This window comes from Megalobrama amblycephala, linkage group LG4 (genome assembly GCF_018812025.1).
Source record: "Megalobrama amblycephala isolate DHTTF-2021 linkage group LG4, ASM1881202v1, whole genome shotgun sequence".
NCBI classification, from domain to species: domain Eukaryota; kingdom Metazoa; phylum Chordata; class Actinopteri; order Cypriniformes; family Xenocyprididae; genus Megalobrama; species Megalobrama amblycephala.
Window position 1 is genome coordinate 31848353 of NC_063047.1, and position 17790 is coordinate 31866142.

General features: G+C 37.4%; 2 protein-coding genes and 1 long non-coding RNA gene across 3 annotated transcripts; 1 reads left to right on the plus strand and 2 right to left on the minus strand.

Annotated features, from left to right (window-relative positions):
• Positions 1-1302: 1302 nt before the first annotated feature.
• On the minus strand, positions 1303-3601 carry LOC125267350. Its single transcript, XR_007184655.1, has 2 exons — positions 2051-3601; positions 1303-1964 (listed from the first exon to the last, which is right to left on the minus strand). It is a non-coding gene; the product is annotated as an uncharacterized LOC125267350 (long non-coding RNA).
• A 2188-nt stretch (positions 3602-5789) lies between these two features.
• purba (purine-rich element binding protein Ba) lies at positions 5790-8483 on the minus strand. Its single transcript, XM_048188893.1, has one exon. The coding sequence runs from the start codon at positions 8466-8468 to the stop codon at positions 7521-7523; it is 948 nt and encodes a 315-aa protein (XP_048044850.1). The 5' UTR covers positions 8469-8483; the 3' UTR covers positions 5790-7520.
• A 1805-nt stretch (positions 8484-10288) lies between these two features.
• LOC125267352 (histone H2A.V) lies at positions 10289-12860 on the plus strand. Its single transcript, XM_048188894.1, has 5 exons — positions 10289-10444; positions 11748-11825; positions 12005-12118; positions 12207-12336; positions 12431-12860. The coding sequence occupies exons 1-5, from the start codon at positions 10442-10444 to the stop codon at positions 12490-12492; spliced, it is 387 nt and encodes a 128-aa protein (XP_048044851.1). The 5' UTR covers positions 10289-10441; the 3' UTR covers positions 12493-12860.
• Positions 12861-17790: the final 4930 nt, after the last annotated feature.

A 17790-nucleotide genomic window follows, 5' to 3' on the forward strand; every position in this document is an offset into this window, starting at 1 on the left:
TCTATGTATATTATTTGTAAGCTGCGTTAGGTAAATGCGTCTGCTTAATATAAAATGTAAAATCAAACATTAAAATGTATTAACATTATTTATTGTATTAATCGAGCCAATAATTCACAACACAAATACGTCTCATTTTTAAGTGCAGAGCACATATTTTAGAGAACATGGTAATATTCAATGGTGAAACAAAGATGTAGACAAGGAAGTGGAACTAGTAACCATGTCTGCTCTGCCTGGCATATAAGCACTGCAAGGTGAATGGATATCTGTCAGGATTAGTGGATTGAAAGTGACTGTTCATGAAGCTCTCAGCACAATCTGAATGAACGACAGTCTGGCTGACAGCTGTTTGCATCTTATCCTCATCCATCTCAGGATGGCAGAGGATGTGAAATAATCTCCTAAATCACGGACTCTCTGCCAGGCGTGCCACTGCATACCCTTGAACTGTCATCAGTGAAGCTTAGCACGTGTGTGTGTGTGTGTGTCTGTGAGTTATGAAATCACGTCAGATGAGGATCACTAGGTTTATCTCAGTATTGATGCAGCAGGACTTTATGGGATTGAGTAGGGATAGCTGTTCAACATTAGATGCCCACGCAGACACTGTATCAGTTTACAGATTTGGTCGTAAGATGCAGGAGTTGCTGCAATGGTGGTAACCTTTTTTTTTTTCTTTTTCTCAAAAAAGCTTATTAGTGATTTGCCCTCTTGAAAATGGGGACATGCTGGAGGATCACATACATGCAAACAACTGTGCACACTGTAAAAAAGAAAAAAAAGAATATACAGTACAATAATAATAATAAAAAAAAGGCAGCTGTGGTTAGGTAGCAACATTTTAGCTTTTATGAATTGAATTTAACAGTAAACAACATATTTCATTAACTGATAAAATAATGCAATAAACATTCATTTACCAATATAAGATACAATACTAATTTTATTTCTATGGAACATTTAAAACATCTGCCATTGACCAAAGTGCTTTCCAGTATAATACAACAAAAGCAATTACATAGAGTCACACAAACAAAATTAAATCCTGTTCACTCTAATCGGTTCTAAAAGCCATAAAAAAAAAAAAAAAAAAAAAAAAAAAAAAAAAAGAAGATACGACTTCAAACTAGAATTAAAGGCATCCACAGATGGGGAAGATTTAATGTGCATTGGAAGAGGGTTCCATAAGTGTGGAGCAGCCACAGAGATGGCCTTATCACCCTTTAATTTTAATCTAGTTTTAGGAATATGAAGAATCATCTGACTAGAAGTGTTACGAAACACAGACTCACAATGATGTAGAAATGAATATGAGAGTTTATTGATCGTGGCAGGTATGGCAAACAGGTAGGTGAGTATGACAGTCAAAGCAGGAATGTAATAATGAGAGAGAATACTGACAGTTCTTTGTCTTTGCAGGTGGTTGGAGGAGATAGTAGATGTGAGCAGCCGAGCACACACTTAGGTGGAGATGGTGGAGTGTGGAAGGAGTCCGGGGAATGAAGACACTGGAGACACAGAGGATCAGGGAGACTCTGGAGACAATAGCATACGCTGAACAAGGAAAGTATCGACAGGTAAGTGAGTCCATATACTAACGAGACCAGACAATGTGCTAGGGTGAAGTGTGTGCATTTATGCTGCTGTGGCGATGAGGTGATGATGATCAGGTGCGGGTGATTGCTGAGCGTGAGCAGGTGAGCAGCAGGGCTGGAGCGGATTCTGGAACGGGCTCAGGGACTGGAGTCGCCTCTGGGCTCTGGACGAGGAAGGGAGTCGCCTCAACATAGTTGGCCCCAATCTTGTACAAAGCCTTGATGGTCTTGTCTACCAAGAGGCTGGTCTGGAAGAGGAGGCAAAATTTTGCGGTGTAGGAAAACAGATCCCGGCTGCCGCTGTCCCGCAAAGTCCCACACATCTTTTTAATTCCTGCTCATCTTCTTTTTAGTATGTCTGGGTTTCTGTAATGGAACACAGACTCACAATGATGTAGAAATGAATAGTTCATAGATGTGATGTATGTAGATGTGAGCAGCCGAGCACACACTTAGGTGGAGATGGTGGAGTGTGGAAGGAGTCCGGGGAATGAAGACACTGGAGACACAGATAAATCAGGGAGACGCTGCAGACAATAGCATACGCTGAACAATGTAAGTGAGTCCATATACTAATGAGACCAGACAATGTGCTAGGGTGAAGTGTGTGCATTTATGCTGCTGTGGCGATGAGGTGATGATGATCAGGTGCGGGTGATTGCTGAGGGTGAGCAGGTGAGCAGAAGGAGGAATGCTGGGAAATGGAGTTTGGGGAAGGTGAGATAGATGGTGATATGTCAGTGTACAGTTTCTCACTGTAATTTTCACTTCCAAAAACTGTAAATTTAAGAGTCTCATTAGGTTTATTACAGCTTTTCACTGTATAGAGAAAGTAAACTACTGTTAACCAATTAACAGGTTTTTACCGTTGCATTTTTACAGGCTTTTACTGTAAAAAATTATGATGAATGACATCAGAAAGTATGTATTCAGTCACATTCTACTGCATTCCATAGAAAGTCAAGGAGTACGTTTTTGGTTCTAATTCAAGAGTTTAACTTCACCTTTAAACTCTACACTGTGTATTTGGTCTTTATTACAGCTTTATTTAACAATTGCGTGTGAGATTAACGGGGTATTTGAAGAAAAATCTGAAAAGTGTCAAACTCAGTTTCACAGAGTTTAGCTCCAACTTGAACTAAACACATGCACATGAACCAGCTAATGAAGGCCTTCAGGATTACTTAAAGCAACATGGCAGGTGTTTTTGAGCAGGACTTTGCAGGACTGTAGCCCTTTAGGAGCTAAGTTTATCTAAAAGCATGAGATGTTAAATATATTGCCTGTCAACTAAGAAGCATTGATAATATATATATTTATATATGTTATGAAATTCTTCATCAATTTTTAATATTCTGTGCAATTCTGAGAAACCAGCCTTGAGCACATGACTGGGCTATTTACCATTTTAAATTTATATTGTTAAAATACAACTTCTTTCTTGAATATCTGAAACTCCTTATCAGGCTCAGACAAGAATGCATTCTTCTTTGAAGCCAAAATATCCACATTTCACACAAAAAACTGCTAATGAATTCCAAAGTAAGTAATATTTCTAATCTTGCATAGCCTGTTGCAACATTCGACTTGCTTTCCAGAATCAATCCATTCCCACGGGCACTGAAATCCACAGAGGCAGCATCTCTGAAATTTGCTCTCTGGTTTTCTTCATGGCACTAACTGTTCTGAAAATCTCGACATGCATGATCTGAACACTTCTGAAAGTGTCAAGAACACAAATTTAGAGCAAAAAGAAAACTAAATATATGCATCTTCCGTAATTGTAAATAATGCTTATTCTCAAAACTCACCCAGCATTGATATATTGTTGCTAAAGTGTTCTGAATGGATTTTTTTTTTAGCACATTTTCATATAGTTGCTAGGACAGGGGTGGCGAACGTTGGTCCTGGAGAGCCACAGTCCTGTAGAGTTTAGCTCCAACCCTAATCAAACATCTGAACAAGCTAATCAAGGTCTGAAGGGAAAGATACAGGCAGGTGAGTTTTATCAAGGTTGGAGCAAAACTCTGCAGGACTGTGGCTCTCAGGACTGGAGTTCCCCCACCCTGCTAGGGTAACTGAGTGGTTGCTAGGACATTGCTTCAAACATTTACTTACCCTCATGTTGTTCCAAACCTGTATAATGTTGAACTTAAAGGTGCCCTCGAATGAAAAATTGAATTTATCTTGGCATAGTTAAATAACAAGAGTTCAGTACATGGAAATGACATACAGTGAGTCTCAAACTCCATTGTTTCCTCCTTCTTATATAAATCTCATTTGTTTAAAAGACCTCCGAAGAACAGGCGAATCTCAACATAACACCGACTGTTACGTAACAGTCGGGGTGTACGCCCCCGATATTTGTATATGCCAGCCCACATTCCCAACATTATCATTATGAAAGGCATTAGACAAGGGCAGAACGCCTGGATGTGCACAGCTGAATCAACAGACTAGCTAAGCAAGCAAGAACAACAGCGAAAAATGGCAGATGGAGCAATAATAACTGACATGATCCATGATATCATGATATTTTTAGTGATATTTGTGAATTGTCTTTGTAAATGTTTCGTTAGCATGTTGCTAATGTAGTGTTAAATGTGGTTAAAGTTACCATCGTTTCTTACTGTATTCACGGAGACAAGAGCCGTCGCTATTTTCATTTTTAAACACTTGCAGTCTGTATAATTCATAAACACAACTTCATTCTTTATAAATCTCTCCAACAGTGTGTAACATTAGCTTTAGCCACGCAGCATAGCCTCAAACTCATTCAGAATCAATGTAAACAATATAACAGTATACAATACCCACATAATCTGACGCATGCATGCCGCATACATGACGAACACTTTGTAAAGATCCATTTGAGGGTTATATTAGCTGTGTAAACTTTGTCAAGGCACTGTTTAAGGCAAGCGCGAGCTCTGTGGGCGGAGAGCACAGGATTTAAAGGGGCCGCAGCATAAATCGGCGCGTTTATAATGATGCCCCAAAATAGGCAGTTAAAAAAATTAATTTAAAAAAATCTATGGGGTATTTTGAGCTGAAACTTCACAGACACATTCAGGGGACACCTTAGACTTATATTACATCTTTTAAAAACATAATCTAGGGCACCTTTAAGATATATGTTGGTAACCAAACAGTTTCTGTTGACTTCCGTCACGTGGACAAAAAATACAATGCAAGTCAATAGGTTACCAACATTCTTCAAATCATCATATTTTATATTCAGCAGAAGAAAAAAAAATCATACATGTTTTGAATGACATGAGGGTGAGTAAATGATGACAGAATATTCTTTTTTGGGTGGACTGTCAGGTGTCCAAACTTAGTCCTGGAGGGCCACTGTCCTGCAGAGTTTAGCTCCAACCCCAATTAAACACACCTGAACCAGCTAATCAAGGACTAATTAGGCATGCTAGAAGCTTTCTGCAGGTGTTTTGGAGCTGGTTGGAGCTAAACTCTGCAGGACAGCGGCCCTCCTAGACCGAGTTTGGACATCCTTGGTCTACCCTTTAAGTCAAAAAGTTGCCCATTTTATTGTCACCATAGCACAGCTCTCCTCAACAACCACATAATTTAAAGTAACATTCATTTCCATAGGATAAACAGTTAAACAGTGCAGGCTGTTTCAGTGTTGTCATCAGCTGCACCATCCTAAGCAAAACCCTCTCTGCAGAAATTGCTTGCAATGTCCTTGAGGCCGAACTGAATCTGTGAAGTGGAACAAACAGAGTTTGCAAGATTCTGTTTCACACAGATAAGAGGCTCTGTGTAAGGGCAGTCCTATTAAAACCAGACCTCGGTATTCATGAATTCAGATGTAGTTCATTTTGGCTTTCTAGGGCACCTTCTCATCAATGCATTCATCACAAGAAATTATAATGTGAAATAGCAAGACTGCTGTAGTTCAGCTAAAATGCGTGAATATAAACAATACTAGGTTACAGACTAAACATTACAAAAGACTTACTTTTTGTAAAGTATAAAGATGATTGTTTGGGGAGTTTGCAGATGCCTAGATCATTATTTCTAGCTGAAGTAAACTGGGACAGCTTTAAAAACAAACATGATGTTTGTGTTCCGGAAAAAACACTTTCTTTCAGCAAAATTCAGCTTTCAAGGATTGTGAAAGAATGAAACATTAAATCAGAGGAAAACATATATACACAAACACTCGTGTTCTCAGCAAAGATAATTTTTATTGTTCAAAGGAAGTTTGTGGAGAATTACAGCAGTACACACTTGACTGAACAGCTGCCTTTATCACATAACACAGTACAGACAAGAATGAGGTCAAAACTTATATGGATATTGACATTAGTAAAAAATATTACTTAAAAATGACTATGGCTCCCAGATGGTGTGTATGGCTAATTCATGTTGTTAAAGAAGGCCTGAAAATCGAAACGGTCAGCAAAGGGACATCACTCCTTTTTCTCTCATCAAACTAACAATGTATAACACCCACACTCAGCAGTAAGAAAAAAAAAAGGATGATAACAGAGGGAAGTCGCAAACAGGCACACACATTTTGACAGATCTAGGAGAAGAGAAGCTGACAAGCTGCAGTAAGACTCAGAAATGTAACACCTAAAAACTTAATATGCAGAGAAAGAGACAGTTTAAGAAAAAAAAAAAAGAAGAAGAAGAAGAAGAGTGTTGTTTTGTCATTTGGGTTGTTGAAAAAAGGAATAAAAACTAAGCGGAGAACATCGTCAAGTCTAGTTTGTGTACAATTTTATCATCTTGAATGCTCTTCCAACCATATAAGGACTATAGGAAATGTATGGAAAAGCAGTAAGAAATATTCCCCTATATATAATTGCATCCGAGTTTTATTTGTTTAAATAGCCTGTTCAGGAAGCATTTATAATTGATTCTATACGTCTATATATATAAATATATTTCTGTATATATATATTTCTGTATATTGTTTTTTTTAAAAATATATCTATTTAAACCCAGATGGGTGTTGTTCTACATTTGATTTCCTTTCCAGTTTTGTCACCAAAGCTCTTCACAAATTCAATTCAAAAACTTCTAATTTGTCATGACCTGATGTAAAGCCTACCAGGCTTACAGTATCATTCCCTTTAAAAGAGCCAAATCAAACCCAGTATCAATGATAATTTAGTGGCATCCGCACTAATGCACCACTTCCCAATTTAGTACATACAATCAGAGTGATTTGCTCCACCCTGACAAGAAACAGGAGGAAAACAAAATAAAACTCGCCAGCCCGCATGAACCTCAATAGTCAGAGCGGGGTGGCGGAGCATGGTTTTACTTTAATAGCACCATTTTAACTGTTTGTACATTGTTGCTTGAACTGTATTGTGTGTCCACAAGTTGAACTCTTTAACGGTCTCCAAATTGTACACTGTTTGATCTGAGTCTTATATATATATATATATATATATATATATATATATTTATATACACACACACACATTTGCAGAGAACACTTCCTGAATGAGCTAACTATGAGATTCACACACCACGTCATTCAGATGATGCTGGTTTGCTCTCCATCATATGGTACAACACCGAAAACACCTATAGTATAGAGATTTTTTTAATCATATCTGAATACACTAACACTAAACGCCCTGCTTGACTCTTTTGTTAACTCAGTCTCTGTGTGAGGGGATGTCTTTTGTAAAAGGGAGAACTTTCAAAATGACAAGACCTATAGAGCAGCCAGCAGAAATATCCATTTATCTAGCCAAACATCGTCTATACTGCTTTAAACAGGATTCTCTTACATATACATGACAGTGTTTCTCAGTCAAACATCTTTATTCGCCATAGAGCATTAATGTTCTTCGGTTCATGCACGGTAATTCTTTCCACTCCAGCGCGCGGTTCACGCTCTGTCAGGTTGCCCCAGCAACGGAACACCCGTCCGGGTCAGTCGTCATCTATGTCGTCGCCCTCCGACTCCTCTCCTCCTCTCCGCTCGTACACTTTATCTCGGTGTCGCTCCTGGATCTCCTTCATCTCCTCGGCGTAGCGGCAGAAAGCCCCGCCGAACTTGCTCCACGCTTTGAAGGGTATCGTGATAGAGTTTCTGTAACTGGGCTTCACCTCGCTCACCCGCAGAAACACCCCGTACTTGTTGGAGCCCACGTCAAAGAAGAACCGCTTGGAGTCCACCGTGATTGACGTGCCCTCGGGAAGCTCCCCGTAACCTCCGGCGCAGCCGCCGCCGCCGACCAGCTCATCGTCATCCCCGCCGTAGTCGTCGATCAGCTTGGCCAGAGCGTCGCGGAACTCGATGAGACCCTGAGCAGGAAGGGCAATGGTTTGCCCGGATTGCATGCCACCCCCGGGCACACCTCCTCCGACGCCAAACCCTCCAGGCCCGCGGTTGACGGTCTGACGGATACGGAGGAACCTCCCCCGCTGGTTCTCCTTCAAATCGAGGTAGTATTTGCGGTTTTCCCTCACTAGGAACTCGCTCTTCAAGGCCCGTCTAGGCCCGCCGTCCTCACCGCTAGAGGACTGGGCGATCTGCTCCGGGGTGCTGGGTCCGAGCTGGGCGTAGTGCTCAATGAAATCCCCCAGGTAGTCCCGAAACTCCGCTGCGACTGACATGGAAAGTGTCAAGCGACTTTTGGAGCCACCAGCGCCGACCTCGGCGATCTTGATGAACCTGCCCTTCGAGTTCTGCTTCACATCCAGATAGAACCGCTTGTTTTGGATGTCAAGGCGTTTGGACGCCAGCTCCTGTGTCTCTTGATCCCTCTGGAAAGGCTGGAATCCGCTACTTCCACCCCCTCCTCCGCCACCACCGCCGCCGCCGCCGCTGCTTCCACCGCGCTCACTCCCACTATCCCCATCCGCCATCTTCACCATCACCCAGAGCTGCGTTATTTTTTCCCACCCGTATGTCGTCAGGTCCCGCCTTCTGACCCGTTCAGAGGCATGAGAACGACGTGTGAATGGCCAATAGCTCTGGGAACGTCACTGTCTTAGAACATCTTGTGATTGGCCGTTTGACGTGTCAGTCATACATTCGCTTCTCTAATTGGACCGCAACCTGTCCGTTGTGCGAGTAAATACCGCATCCCCATTTTCTTTGGCTCACTTGGACTGCCTGTCAAAGTGTAGGTCCCGCCTTATTGTTTTGACAGTACCATGGGCGATTGGTGTACAGTGGTGTCGATAACGTGCAAAAAGCAAGCACTTTATTGCAGATAACACTTACAGTACATACAGAATCATTCCCCAGTCACAATTTTCAAGTCCTTTAAATATACAAATAAGAACTTCTAAATAAAGTTTTCACAAATAGTTTCAAATACATTTTTTACTATTATAATGTTGACAGATTTTAAAATGCACGTCATTTATACAAATAATTAGGCAAAGGCAGAAGATTAATTACGTTTAATACGGAGACTATTGAAACGAATTAAAAAAGAACTGGAAATGTTTACCTTCATTAACAGTATTGCCTGAAAAAAGATACACTGCCAACATAACCCAGGTGAAAAAAAGTACATTTAAAGTGCTCTATTTTCGTGCACTAATTTTGTACTTAATATACTAAAAATTCTTTTTTAGTATTTCTCTTAAGAACATCTAGGCTAAGTGTACTCAACTGTGCTATTTTGAGACAGCATGAAATATGAACTAAAATGTGCTTTTAACATTGGCTACGATCCCTTTATTTAAAAAAAAAAAGTATTTAGACACCACTTATAGTATATTTGAAACCATAGTGTACAACAAGTGTTATCTAAATAAATTTTTTAAATACAGAAATAGTATATTAAAAGCACATTTTAGTTCATATTTCATGGTGTCTCAAAATAGCACAGTTGAGTACACTTAGATGTTCTTAAGATTATCTAAAGAAGTACTAAAGAAGAGCTTTTAGTATATTAAGTACAAAATTAGTGCACGAAAATAGAGCACTTTAAATACATCTACATTTTTTTTTCACCTGGGAAGGCAAAGTAAATATTTTACAGTTATTTTACATTTTTATTTTAATATTACAGTATGGAGACAATCATTTGTTTACCATACAACATGTTATTTTTATCATTTCATGCTTACTAGCACCTGTGCCTTTTGTATACATGCTTTTATGCAAACAAATATACTAATCACGTTCATATATTATCGGGTGCCTCGGAAAGTGGGTCCTTGACATCAAAAAGTCTGACTATTAAGTGTAAATATTAATCCATAAGTTCAGCAAGCTGTATTAAGGAAAAATGTTAAATCAAAAATAGATTTTTAGAGCTCCCTTTCTTTATGCATATCAATGTCAGAGTTTCATTTTGACATTTTAGTACCGGTAGCCTAAACTGATCTTTTAAAAAAACAAACAATTTATTATTATCAACAGAAAATGTTTTAATATATGATTTCGCCTCATGTGACATAATTATGATCGATATTAAATATGAGAATTAGAAAAAGAAAAATGTGTTATTTGTTTTTATGTGGTTTTATAATATATCTTACTCTTATTCTTAAACATTGTTGTTCACATGAAATCATGTGTTTTTGTAATGTCAGATGATCATTTACCACTTCTAAATAAGTAAATTTCAGGCAGTTGTAAGTCCCGCCTACGTGTTATCCGTACAAACATCATTCATCAATGGGGGATGGTAGAAGCAGATACATGCTGCAATCTCATTGGCCTTCCCGAAATTCGAACAAACAACGGAGATTCTGATTGGCTGACTGCACCGCTCGGTATGCCTCGAGCGTTCTCTGCTGAACGGGGTTTATTGTTCCTCCGAGTCAAGAGGCGAAATAGATTTTAGCCAGACCTCCTCGGATCCCATTCAAAGTAATACTTCGCTGAAATGGTATGAATTTTTTAATCTTGCTCCGTATAATTATTTTCTGTAACTCGAAATGTACTTCCGCTTGTAATACTGCTCATTTGTCGTCTTTTTAAATATTCTGCGGCTAGCACCGAGCTAACGCTGGTTGGATTTTGCGCTGTTAGCCTGCGAGAGTAGCGCGTGCTAATAGTCTTTTTGTAATTAATCACGACGTATGTTGTCCCAATGTAAATGATTTGCGTCTTAAACCTAACTATCGTATATATTTGAAAGGTTTTGTTGATATACATCGCAGCTGTCGTGGAATTTCTCCAAGCGGTATAGCTAACCTAAACTCTATCCGTAAGCGGCAGTGGAGAGCTCGTGCTGATCAGTTTATATAAACTTCATTTATTGTGTAATTGTTCAGAGACCCCATTCCTAGGAATTGCTCTATGCGTCTTTTTTTTTTTTTTTTTTTGCATGTGCATGTTTATGTCAGAAACACGGACAAACTATATTGTCAGTTTAGTGTGCAAGTCATATGAGCGGGAGATTTACCTGCTTTAACAGGCTGTTAATTGATTCATTGGCATTCTGTTAAGTGGCAGATGGCATTGCTTCAAGTTTTTAGGTAACCTTTAATTCATTTGAAGGAAGAGTTTTACTCATACCCTCTGGATGGGAAACGGTGCAAATTGCCAAGAGAAGTGGAGTATGTTCTCAACCTGCGTTTTAGTTTTTAATGTTGTACACCGGTAATTATTAATTTTAATGAGTAATGCATTAAAAATACTTGTTTTGATGATTTGTAAAATATTTGACGCATTTGCTTACAACTTGTTACATATAATTTTTATATAAAATAAAAATTTTATATATATATATATATATATATAATATAAAATATTACTTTTTATATATATTATATAATATTATAAAACATTATTTTTTATATATGTATGTAACAAGGTGTCATTTTACAAATCATCAAAACATGTATTTTAAATTATATGCAATGTAATATTAAATTTCATATGTAAAACATTACATAAATTATTACATGTATTATTTGGTTTGTATTCATTGAGATCATATTTAAAATGGTTTTTATGATGTATATTTTAACATTTAAAAAAGTAGATGTAAAAAATAATACATTTTTACTTTTTAAGTATGCTTTAAATTTGTTTGCACAGCTAATATGCTGATGGAGTATGATTGACCAGAACCCCCTATAATTGTTTTCATACTGTTATTGATTATGTTAATTTCTTGTTTTGTGCACTGAAATGCTTGAATATGTTAGTATGCATTGGATCTGAGTCTGTATATTCTTTTGTAGGCAGGAGGAAAGGCTGGTAAAGACAGTGGCAAGGCCAAGGCGAAAGCAGTGTCTCGCTCACAAAGGGCTGGACTTCAGGTAAGCTTCTGTTTTTATTATTTGCTCTGCTGCTGGTTTTCTGTTCATGAAATAAATGATCTGTTTAAATTTCCTTCAGATAAATAGATGTAGATGTGAAATTAGTTGGGTCACAATATTTAGTCAAATAAAAAATGTCAGATCCTAATTTCTAAGCAATGCATATCTGAAATTTGTAGTTCCCAGTGGGTCGTATCCACAGGCACTTGAAGACCCGCACTACGAGCCATGGTCGTGTGGGAGCAACAGCAGCCGTGTACAGCGCAGCCATCCTTGAATATCTCACAGCTGAAGTGAGACACGGGCATTGACTTGCATGTTGCAAATCAAATATGTGCTGATGTGTGGCAAGCTATTAATCATGTTTAATTCTTGTTGTAGGTTTTGGAGTTGGCAGGAAATGCTTCAAAAGATCTGAAGGTGAAGCGTATCACTCCTCGCCATCTACAGCTAGCCATTCGTGGAGACGAGGAGTTGGACTCCCTCATCAAGGCAACCATTGCTGGTGGTGGTAAGTTGGAGTTTTAGTTTATTTTGTGTATGTTGCATACATACTGATGTCTTGACAGATGTTAAGCACTTACGTGTTTGGTGTCTTCTCACAGGTGTGATTCCACACATCCATAAGTCTCTGATCGGTAAGAAGGGCCAGCAGAAGACTGCATAGTTCCTGTTGGGGTTGCTATGCTGACATGGACTCAAGGACTTGCATTTGGGATGTGTGACCAGATCGGCTTGTGTTCATCCATTCATCCATTCTCTTTTTTTTAAGTTAATATTAATGTTATACTAGCTAACCACAAGTGATTTGTTAGAGTTTTGTGTTAATGTTATATCGCCAAAACTAGAATGGCAAATAAGCCCCCCGCTTCCTCCACCCCAACCCAAATGTCAGGTATTTTAGAGAGAGACAAACAGGAAGTGTCTGATCTATCCTCCTGTGACTGTGGAATTGTTTGTTGAATTGGCCAGAGCTATGGAGCTGTTTTATACTGAAAAATGGAAATGATAAAAACATTTTATACAAAACCAAAATGTTTGTTCTTGTTTTACGTTGTCTGCCATGGTCTTTTGACATTCTTTTAAACATTACTCAACTTTTTTGGGTCAAAAGGGAAACCACAATTGTGTTATGTGCAGTGTGATACCAATGAGTTTTAATCAGGGTTGATACAGAAATGTGTGTGTATAAATTATATATATTATAATTACACAGTGCACAGCATAAATGAGTACACCACTTCTGAACATACAAAAGATGTATTCTTTATGATCACTAATACAATTCATAGAAAGATGGCAAAACTAAAATGTATTAAACATCTACGTAATAAAAACTTAGAAATGTCACTAATAACCATAAATAAATGAGCCAATTTTGTTTAAATTAAGGATTGCAGAAATAAGTAAACCCTAGATTTAATTCAACAAATGTGTAATATTCTAGTACTTAGTATGCCCTCCATAATTTTGAATATACTGCTCTGACCCTTCTTGGCACGGAGTGTACAGGTTCATGACAAATTGTCACATCTGTCCTGTTTAACTCCTGGATGATGAGCTCCTTAAATGCCCCGGTCTTTAATGGGGAGAGGAATCCCACACAGGCGCTCAAGAGTGTAAAGACTGAGTGCGATACATGTCCACAGAAGGTTTTTCACCTTGGGAGAATGCATATCCTCATTGTCATGTTGAAAAAAATGCCCAACAATGCAGGGAATGAGGAAAGGGTAACATCTTCTGTTTCAAGTTTGTGTATTAAATTACACAGTGGTGTGGGAATTCATGACAGCATTGATAAAGCACAACTCCCTCACACCTTCAGTACTCATTCATCCTAATATAAGAGCTTTACTACCACTGAACTTTACTGTGGGAACCAGGTACTTCTCACTGTACTCCTCCTCTAGCAACACCATAACATTTTGGATGCTGTTAGATCCAAAATGATTGATTTGGTCACATGAGACTAGAGTATTGATTCCCAGAATCTATATTTTGTAAATATGGGCTTTGGAAATGGCTAACTTACTTTATTGTGCTTTGGCTACAGTAGGTAGTTCCAGTGAGAACAACAACCATGCATGTCATTTCTGCAGGCTGCATCTTACTCTGTGAGATAAACAGTCACTCTTTTCATAGCTTTTGCTGGCTCTGAGACACTCGCTTGGTATTTCTCCTGCTCTTTGTCTAGCAAAAAAATCCCTCATCACTAAATGAAAGCTTAAAATGAAGGCCTGGTTATTTCAGGGGCCTTGTCACAAGTCCATTGTTTTTGAATTTCTCTGTTACTTTTGCTGTATTTTCACACTTAAAACAATGCTTTGGTAATCCTCTTGTAGCACTGTCCTCTTGTGCTAAGAAATGTCTCCTGACAGTTCTCTCCCAAGTGCCTCCATTGTTGTCAGCATTAAGTCTGAGAATGATTCAGTGGGCTATATAACAGTTGTAATTGTCAAGAAATTACTTCTCTTTAAATGTTTTGGTTCAACATACTTACCTGTTGATCAAACATTGCCTTAAACTTACACCAGAAAATTTTTATTTTGTTTTATTAAGTAACTTTTAAGAGGGTGTACTGATTTTTGCTACAACATTTTATCACCATGATAAGAAAATCTTATTTTGCTGAATAATTTTGACATGCTTCTTTGGTAATTGATTAAGCTGACTTGCTGGAACATTATATCTCTAAAGATAAGAACCCTAACATGTCTTCTAAGTAATTGAGTCATTGCTGACTTTCAGAAGTTTCAGAGGGGGTGTACTCATTTATGCTGTGCACTGTATGTATAACATGAAAATTATTATATGAATGAATGACACATACACCCAAAGTACACTTTAAAAAATGTAAACTTATTACAGAAATAATGTGGTCTTTACCGCCACAGTACTGAATTGAATTTAATGTTTTCGGACAGCTAATCACATTATTATCAAAATTTATGTTAAATACAATTAGTTGAACTTGAATGCTTTTTGACCCACTTGAGTAGGACTTAAGTACATCTTTTTATGAAATTTCATAATTATATGTGTGTGTGTGTGTGTGTGTGTGTGTGTGTGTGTGTGTGTGTGTGTGTGTGTATGTGTGTTTTAAATATCAGTCAGTCTACTAAGTAAAGTGTTGTTTAATGTGCATTTATAATTTTGGGTGGTGATTAATAGATGCACAGCAGTGCATATTATTTATACCCTGGTAAATAAAATGTCATTCTTATTTAAGAGTTAATTTTATTCAATTTATTAAATATTCATCCATCCAGTAATAGTTCCTGTAAGCTGTCTGATGATTTGCAACCAAGTAGCCTACATTAATTAATAGAATGAACGCGGCTGTTATAAATCTGCTTCATACGAGGATGATATAGTCATGTCAGGGTTAAAAGGTATGAGTTTAAACTGCGTTTCATAACAGTAATATGATTTCACCGATCATGAAATCAAAGAGCCCAACATTAAATGTTGAACATTTAATTCGTTTTCAGACAAAATTTCAGTCATCTGGGTAATAAAATGTCGTTGCAAAGGGTGGACATTAGGTGGCGGTAAAGACCACATATTCACATAGGATATATTCGTGTGATTCAATACAAAATTGCAAAACTGTTTAATTCCCATTACCTTTTCCGACTTATAAGCATTCATTAAAAAACAAAACAAAACCAAACCAAACAAACAAACAAACATGTTTGATGACAGTCACTCGTGTGTTCAGTTCACAGGCGTATCGTCGGAATAAGAATTCATATGTGCTGCAGGTAAGTTTGAATAGACGGTGTCTGTCTCTCATAACATGCACTTGTGTCAGTTAAGCTGTTTAAAGCATTTGAACTCAGAAATGCAGTGCCGCATTTAACAGTAAATCCTCTAGTGTAAATGGTGTTCTGCCTGCAGTTTCTGCTTGACCTTGCCTTGAGTGGGCCTATGTTGTGTTCTAGTGAACTGGTGGCTACACAAACACTAATTTAATTTGTCCACATTAACCCTATAGGTATCAAAATAGTCTAAAAGAAGCCTTTGTAGATTAACAAACCTAAAAATATTAATGCCAAATGCAAAAGCTTTTCAAATGTCCTAGACAACTGCAGCAAGGTGATTATTGTTGCTTTGGCATATTGTACCGACCATGCAGTGTATTTGAATCTCACTGTTCTGCTGCATCATGCTGTATCAGTTATGCAGTCCGTGTGTGTGTGTAAGATTGAACAGCTTTAACCTGGGAATTAAAACAAGATCTCACACACAACTGCAGGCTTTGAGTTATGGGACATCTGCAATGCAGAAGCCTATATATAGCAGAGAGACAGAGAGAGAGAGTAATGGAGGGAGGGGGCTGAAGACAAGATACAATAATATCAATGGAAAAGTTGCCAATCCCACAAATATAATTCAGTACTGCAGGCTTTTAGTAAGTTTTTAGTAGCCTATAGCCTAGTCAAACTATTGTTTTAAATCTAAACATTTAATTATGTCCAGAATCATTGCACTCTTTAACATCGCCATGCACTGACAGAGATATTTTTGTATGGTATTAATGCATGATGTATTTCAAATAAGTGGCTGATTAAATCATATAAATATCTAAATGTGTTACTTTAAAAAATGTAGGCCTCTATATAATAGTATTTTTAAATTATTCTCTCATAGGTCTCAAGTTTTTTGTGCTGGCATTACATTAGCCATGGATAAATATCTCTAATCATTATTCTGCTCTACAGCTGACAGTGTAATCATAACCATTAATGTTCTCTGTTCATATTTTTGAGATTATTTCTGGCGCTTAATCATTGCTGAGAAGAAACTGCTGTCTTTTAATAATTTATCTGATTAAATATTTCAGGACTCTGAAATATTTTTTTTTAGCAGGAAATGGATATGCTTAGAGTACTTTACATTTGAGTCTGCAAAATTGTTAAATGCATCATTCTGTGGTAAAAATATGTTAGTATAATGACCACTGAACTGTATTTATGAGTTATGCCAGGCAAACAATTTCCACAGTTGGTTTCAGTTTTTATTGCATTTTAAACAAATCAATATTTCCATTTATTTAGTTTTTTTTTTTTTTTTTTTTTTTTTTTTTTGAAAATAGCCATATAGTAAGACAGATAATGTGCAGTCTATCTATCATTATCACAAAATAATCTGTATAATATCCTTTATTTAATCTTCCATTCAAAATCTTTGGGGTCAGTAAGATTTTTTTGAAAAAAGTCTCACCAAGGCTGCATTTATTTGATCAAAAATACAGAAAAAAGTAATAATATTACAATTCAAAATAACAAAAATATAATTTATTAATGTGATGCAAAGCTGAATTTTCAGCATCATTACTTCAGTCTTCAGTGTCACATGATCCTTCAGAAATCATTCTATTTGGCGCTCAAGAAACATTATTTATTAATGTTGAATTCATTGTGCTGCTTAAGATTTTTATTAAATTTTTTTATGAAAATCATGATACATTTTTTTAGGATTCTTTGATGAATAGAAAGTTCAAAAGAACAGCATTTATTTGAAACAGAAATCTTTAACATTATAAAAGTCTTCACTGTCATTTTTGATTAATGTAAAGCAAAAAAAAAAAAAACTTACTGACTCCAAATTTGTGAACAGTAGTGTATGCTGTTTGTGTGTACACATATACTGTATATCAATATGTTAAGTACACAATACAAAAGAACGACACCCAGCAGCAGCAGCAGCAGCAGCAGCAGCAGCACACTGAAGATTCAAGGTCATTCATTCAAAGCTCTCTCAGTTGTAAATGAGAGGAATATCTCATATAGGAGAAAACAAAGGATGACAATCACCCACTGGCTCAGATTTAGATGCGATTGATTCCCAAAGAGCTGAGGGCATTACATTTTGGAGTTGTTCTGGATTCGTCTAGCCAAGAACAGGACATGTGCCGTCAGCACAATGGTTATTTGCTAGATGCATAATTTATGCGCTCTGT